Source organism: Medicago sativa, chromosome 2 (genome assembly GCF_051527215.1).
Source record: "Medicago sativa cultivar Bolivia chromosome 2, Bolivia_mono, whole genome shotgun sequence".
Lineage (NCBI taxonomy): Eukaryota > Viridiplantae > Streptophyta > Magnoliopsida > Fabales > Fabaceae > Medicago > Medicago sativa.
Genome location: NC_140750.1, coordinates 67,657,058 through 67,664,304, shown reverse-complemented (window position 1 = coordinate 67,664,304; position 7,247 = coordinate 67,657,058). Strand labels below are relative to the sequence as shown.

Below are 7,247 nucleotides of genomic sequence, written 5' to 3'. Positions count from 1 at the left end.
ACATTAATTAATAATTTATAATTTCTCATTGACCATTTATTAGTAACTCCTTAAAAAGCAATTATTTCTTGACAAAAAAAAAGGCTATTATTTTTGGTGAATATTTTATTAAACCAATAAAAATGGTAAAAATGAAAAAGAAGAAAAACTGTTTTGACAGAAGAAAATGATAAAGGACAAAACGTGTCAGAGAGAGAAAGTTGAACTGGAAGAAACAACAACATTAAAACACCAACACAACACAACACAACAACAACATTAACAAAAAACAAACCAAAAAAAACATCATAACATTAAATTTTTCAAAAAAAAAAAAAAGTTTTTGAGACGTAAACGAAGACTCTTATTATTTTCCTTCGTTATCCATTTACCAATTCTAATCTCTTTCTTTCTCTCTCTCTCTAACTTTTTCTCTCTCCTCAGATCTTCTTCTTCTACCTGTGATTTTTGGCTTCGACCCATTTCTTCAATCATCTCGATTGTTTCATTTCTGATTCGTATATACGTTTTCATTTCATAAAGTTTTCATTTTTATTGTTTTTGTGATTAGTTTAATCATTGTCGTTTAATTTTAATTTGTGATTATTAGCATCAAATTATTATTGTTTATATTTTAGAGAAAAAACGCGAAGGAAAAAAAAATATTGGTTGTTGATTGATTGAAAGAAAATTGCAAAAAGAAAAAAAAATCCCCCTTTTTTGTCGTTTGGTGGTTTTTTTTTGTTTGTTTGTGGTTCCAAACAAAAATTGTGAAAAAAAGGGAAGAAATTTGATCTGGGTTTGTTGTGATTTTTGTGGTGTTGATTGAAATTTGGAAACTTTAGGGTGAAGGGAAAGAATTTGTGATTGAAATTTGGAAACTTTTGGTGATTGATGTTGTTGTTGATGGTGGAAGAGGGTGAAATTGTGGTGGTGGATTGAAAGGGAAGAGAATTTTGGGGGGTTATGATTGAATTTGAAGGTGAATTTGAAGAATCATTGAAATTTGTGTTGTGGTTTGGTGATATTTTGGTTTGTTTGGGTGATGGGGATGAGAAATGATGGACAAAAACAACAGCTTCTTCAACAAGGTGGTGTTGGTGTTGGAGTTGTTGGTGGTGGTGGTGGAAGAACCAATGGTTTCTTACCTAACTCGTTTCGCGCTATCTCGAGTTACTTGAGGATTGTTTCATCCGGTGCTTCTACTGTTGCGCGCTCTGCTGCATCCGTTGCTTCATCGATTGTCGATAGGGATGATGTTGCTGATCATGATCAGGTGTGTGAGAGTAGATTTTATATGATTTTAGGAGATATTAAGATAATAACTTTCATGGTTATCATTGTAAATTTGTGGTGTGTATTGGTTTAGATTTTAATGATTTTTTATTTTTGGTTAGATATAATTTCATGATTGCATTTATGGAAGAGATAAAATCTGATTACTTATCTAGATGCTTGGATTAGGTTTCTTTTAATTGTAAATGATAGGTGGTAGAAGGCAAATTCTGTGTAGTTATTGTTACTTTGTTCATTTCATGTTCAGTATTTTACGCATGATGAGTGTTTTTGGTTTTCAGTTCTTTTAGTAATTGGTAATTTTTATTCTTATTTCTTTGCTTGAATATGTTCCATGTAAGTTTTGAATTGAGAAGGTGTGGTGCATTTGTTTTTAGTGAAGTTTGAGCTATATTATGTGCAATTTCTTTCGGGGAAGGGTAGGCTTGTGGAGTGCACTTTCTGGTGCAGTTTATAGCTGCCATTTTGTGAATTTCTTGAGCATGCCTAGTGGCTAATTTTTCAATGTAGGTTGTATTTAAGAAAGTATGCATTCTGGCAATATGGACATTCAGGTGTCTCAGCCGGCTTTAAAATCAGGGAACTTGGTGGTTGTTTGTGGTACATTTTTGGTTTTATATTTATGATTTTGCTACTATATGCGCCGCTTGTCAAGCTCCGTGTGATTGTTTGATGTTACATTAGTTTTCAGCTGTCAATTAAGATTCTGTTTATGTTGGATAGTTACATCAGCATATTTGTGTTTGAGCATCTTTCTATTGAGGAAAAATAAATGTTTGTTCGATGCAAGTAGGGGCACATCACACGGCCTAATGTAATGTATTAAATATTTGGATTTTTTGTCTTTTGAGCCATTTGAATGGGTATTGATGTGCTAAGCTCTATATATTTCTTGGCATGTATGCTAACTGTTAAGTGTTTGAAACAAATGCTTTTCTATGTTTTGGTCACAAACATCTTTTGATTATGAACCTTTTAGGAATTCATATGTATAATGAGGCATTAATGAAATTGCATGTGTAATTTTGATGTTATGCATTTTATTGATGTGAAGCTAAATGTTGAATGTCGCAATCATTTGCAAGAATAAGGTGCTTTTATGTTTATTTTTCATGTTAATGGAGTTAATAAGACTTCTGTATGTGAAGTGATTTCCATTCCTTTTCTTTGATATTTTCCAATTTGTTGTTTGGAGTGATTACTCATTTCAATGCTCAACTTGTACAGGTAATTTGGGCTGGTTTTGATAAGTTGGAGGGGGAGGGTGATATCGTTCAACAAGTACTTCTTCTAGGCTATCGGTCTGGCTTCCAGGTTTGGCATGTTGATGAATCAAATAATGTCCGCGACATGGTTTCCAAACACGACGGCCCTGTTTCTTTTATGCAAATGGTTCCAAATCCAATTGCATCAAAAAAATCAGAAGACAAGTTTGCAAGCAGCCGCCCGTTGTTGGTAGTTTGTGCCGATGGATTCTTCGGAGGAGGAAGCAATAATATTAAGGATGGGTTGACTGGTCCTCCCAATGGAACCGCTTCAAACTCCCATGATCAAATGAATGGCAACTACATGCCAACTACGGTTCAGTTTTATTCTATGAAATCTCACTCATATGTTCATGTAATGAAGTTTAGATCTGTTGTTTATTCTGTACGGTGCAGTTCTCGAGTAATTGCTGTTTCTCAATCCACTCAGGTATGCTGTCTAATATCTTTGCCTGTCATTTTTAGGTTTAATTACTCTGTAGGTCCCTAAACTATTTGAAGATTTTTAAATAGGTCCCTGAACTAAAAATATCTCTATTTGGATCACCGATTGTGTTAGTCATTTGTATGTAATTAAGTCCATAAACTAAACAGTTTTTAGTGGAGTCTCAAAAAATTTAAATAATTTATAATTAACCCAAATACACATTATTTAAAAGTTCAGGGACCTGATTGAAATTATTTAAATATTTTTTAGTTCTGGGGTCTATGGAGAAATTAAACCTCATTTTTACTATATTCGTTTTTGAAATGTTGAATGGAGTTGTTGTTATTTTGTAGATACATTGTTTTAATGCTACCACATTAGAAAGGGAATATACTTTACTTACCAATCCAATAGCCTTGAGTTGTCCTGGTTCTGGAGGCATAGGCTATGGACCACTTGCGGTGGGTCCAAGATGGCTAGCTTATAGTGGAAGTCCAGTTACGGTCTCCACTTCCAGCCATGTTAGTCCGCAGCATTTGACGCCTTCTGCAAGCTTTCCTGGTTTTTCTTCAAATAGTAGCTTGATTGCACACTATGCCAAAGAATCAAGCAAGCATCTTGCTACTGGGATTGTGACTCTTGGAGATATGGGATATAAGAAACTTTCTAGATACTGCTCTGATAACACTGGTTCAATACAATCTGTAAATTCCGGATCAAAGGTCAATGGAAGCATTAATGGCCATTCAGCAGATTTAGATAACATTGGAATGGTAAATACTATTCTTTCTTTATTTTATTGTGTTACTTTATAAATGGAATTTTATATATTGCACTTGAATATTATTTTGACTCGAGAAGTGCATGTGATAATTTAGTCATGATTGGCTGGTTTAAGAATTGGGATAGTGCATAAAAATATATCTATATTGTTACTAACCAAAATCTTGTTTTGAACATGGCAATCTCTTTCTGGACATAATAGTTTGTCACAATTTAACACTTACATTTTGTTTTATCATAGGTTATGAGGATATCAATTTTTTATTTTTTTAGTTTTTAATTTTGGTCTATGATAATGATACTATATTTCTTTAATAAGTCAACTGGTATTTTGGCATTTCATACTAATATTTTATGTGAAGTTAACTTTGCTATTGTTATATTTCAGGTCATTGTTAAAGATATTGTCACTAAAAACGTTGTTGCCCAATTCCGGGCCCACAAAAGTCCAATTTCAGCCTTATGCTTTGATCCTAGTGGTACCATATTAGTGACCGCTTCTGTTCAGGGTCATAACATAAATGTTTTTAAGATAATGCCTCTGCGTGAGAATTCATCAGCATCTGATGCCGGTCCTTCTCACGTTCATTTATACAGGCTGCAACGTGGTTTTACAAATGCGGTAAGTGCATCTTCATTCTCACTTGTCCTTTGATTTGCTATATAATTTTTGCAATTTGTTTACAAGAAGCTGAGACCTTTACCAATCATTTTTTGACTTCTCAGGTTATACAAGATATCAGTTTCAGTGACGACAGCAAGTGGATTATGATTAGTTCTTCTAGAGGCACAAGCCATCTCTTTGCCATAAATCCTCAAGGAGGATATGTAAATATTCAGTCTAATGATGATAATTTTAATACAAAAACTAATGGATTAAGCACTCTGACTAATCAATCAGTCCGCCGGACTTCTATGTTGGCTGTACAAATGCCTAAACAGCAGAGCCTGTATGTAGGCGGCCCTCCAATCACACTTTCTGTAGTAAGCAGAATTAGGAATGGAAGTAATGGTTGGAGAGGCACTGTCAGTGGTGCTGCTGCAGCTGCAACTGGTAGAAAAAGTCCCCTTTCTGGTGCTATTGCTTCGTCTTTCCGTAACTGCAAAGGAAGTGGAGCCGTGTACGGTGAAGGGAACAATTCCAAGGCAAATCATCACTTGTTAGTCTTTTCACCTAGTGGATCGATGATACAATATGCTCTTCGGACAATAACTGGTCAAGATTCAGCTGTTGTTTCTGGATTATCCCCTGCTTATGAATCCACTCCACAGGCCGAAGCAAGATTAGTAGTTGAGGCCATGCATAAATGGAATATATGTCACAGTCATAGTCGTAGAGAGCGAGAAGATAATGTTGATATATATGGCGAAAATGGAATTGCAGACAGCAACAAGATATATCCTGAAGTTGTAGAGGAGGACGTCATTAGCCCGAAAATGAGAAACGGTGTCACAAAAGTGAATCCATATCTCAAGGAAGAGCATCATTTGTATATTTCAGAAGCTGAACTACAAATGCATCAAACTCAGATTCCGTTGTGGGTGAAGCCAGAGGTATATATTATTTCATAATTGGAAATTGTGCATTTAGTGCTTATTATTACACTCTTTAGTTTGTGATATTGAACTGCATAATTCTGTTTCCAAACAGATATATTTCAATCCAATGTTGAAAGAGTCTACTATAATGGATGAAGAAGATGTTTCAGGAGGAGAATTCGAGATTGAAAGGATTCCAACTTGCATGATTGAGGCTAGACCAAAAGACTTGGTTCCAATTTTCAACTATATGCATGCCCCAAAATTACAACAAACAAGGTGTGATGACAAATTGATTAAGTAATTAGATTAATTAGATCAAAAGATTTCGATCTTGGCCATCGTGCTAAATATTTTATTTAAGGTTTAATTATTCATTTAGTCCATGCGAATACAATGAAATTTAGTTTTAGTCCCTGTAAAATTTTGCTTATTTATGTAATTAATAACTGTGACTGTTTTACAGGGCTCCTGTTATGGACAGAAAGATAAATGAACAAGTGTTACATCACCGTTCTGAGTCCTATGGAAATGGCAGGATCTCACCAAGGAGTGTTTCGGAATCTCCCGAGTACATGAATAATTACGGTGGTGAAGTTATTACTGAACATGAAAATCACATAGAAGGAACTGAGTGGGGTAATCATGTGATGCCATCAGAAACTATTGGCTTTGTAAATAACAATGACAATCTTAAATCAAATACTCAGCATGAGATTGTAAATAATAGAAAAGAGCACTTAAACATGGGGGCTCAGCTCATGCTTGTAAATAGCGACAAAAGGCCTGAAAACGAGGAACATCTTGAAGAAAATGAAGATGAATTTGATTGAAGGTAATCTCCTCAGGAACATCTTGAAGAAAATTAAGATGAATTTGATTGAAGGTAATTTATCCATTTCTGATCTATAAATCGTCATACAAAAGATTTGTTGACATCTAGTAGAATAATTGAGTATGAAGTTAACCTAGTTAGGCCTTTGTTTGGATTAAGAATTTAACAAAGCACTTGTATAAGTGCTTATCCATAAGCTACTTGTCAAACTGTTTCATACAAGCTATACAGTTTTCATAAGCTATTCTGGAGAGCTTATGAGAATAAACTGAAAACAGGGTATGGACACGTCATAAATTGTTTTGTAAGCTATTCCAACCAGTTCCTCAAGTGTTTATGCCGGTAGATAAGCTCAAATAAGTCAACTTAAACGGTTCCAAAATTGTTGACCTCAAATTTTTCATCAAGTAGAATCTGTAGATCAAGGGAACAAATTTCATACAATTAAAAAACTACTTAATAATTAACAGCAGCACTTTTATTTTAATGTATAACATGTTACTTAAAATATAAGTAAATATACTATTATATTGTGTTTGATGTTTTTTTTGGTCCCTTTTGATTCAGGCATGGAAATATTCTTTCATTTGGCACAAGAGGCTTAATTAACACTGTTTATATTAATGGTTGAAGAGGTAGAGAAGCTTGAGGAGTAGTAGCTTGATGACTACTATGCAAAGTTGTGGATACTGCTTTGAGTTTCCTTTTCTGCTTGACATTGTAAATGACAGACAGATGATGTATATCAATAATTAATTAGTTTTCAATTTGTAAATAATAGAATCATCACTTCTTTGTATCTTTTCTTTTTATTCTATTAATTAAATTGATTTCCCTATCATTATCATATTGGGTTGATTAGATATTGTAGTTTATAGGAAAACAAAAAAAAAAGTATTTTAAAAGAATAGTCTTGTAATATGTATACTCAATATCAAACTTATCTTAAATGTTCAAAGTCAAAATACTTCGTATATTTACTTATGAGTAAAGTGATACATTGTGTAATTTATACATAGGCTAAACCATCCTAGTTGGTTAACTCCTAACAGCTTGAGTTAACTTTCTAACTACTTCCTAATTAATCCTTGTGAGCATAGTTCAGGAGGCAGAGGCGTTTCAG

At 33.9% G+C, this 7,247-nt stretch overlaps 1 protein-coding gene across 3 annotated transcripts; it reads left to right on the top strand.

The window, feature by feature from the left end:
- Positions 1-248: 248 nt before the first annotated feature.
- G18F (autophagy 18 F-like protein) lies at positions 249-6,965 on the top strand. Of its 3 annotated transcripts, none has more exons than XR_015027411.1 (8): positions 249-1,255; positions 2,503-2,970; positions 3,321-3,740; positions 4,139-4,372; positions 4,477-5,304; positions 5,402-5,568; positions 5,756-6,175; positions 6,692-6,965. XR_015027411.1 is itself a non-coding variant. In XM_085745968.1 (8 exons), the coding sequence occupies exons 1-7, from the start codon at positions 1,025-1,027 to the stop codon at positions 6,120-6,122; spliced, it is 2,715 nt and encodes a 904-aa protein (XP_085602094.1). In that variant the 5' UTR covers positions 249-1,024; the 3' UTR covers positions 6,123-6,124; positions 6,692-6,965. The 3 variants fall into 3 exon arrangements, 1 of the variants encoding a protein (XP_085602094.1); XM_085745968.1 differs by having other exon boundaries at positions 5,756-6,124; XR_015027412.1 differs by lacking the exon at positions 249-1,255 and adding an exon at positions 2,188-2,366.
- Positions 6,966-7,247: the final 282 nt, after the last annotated feature.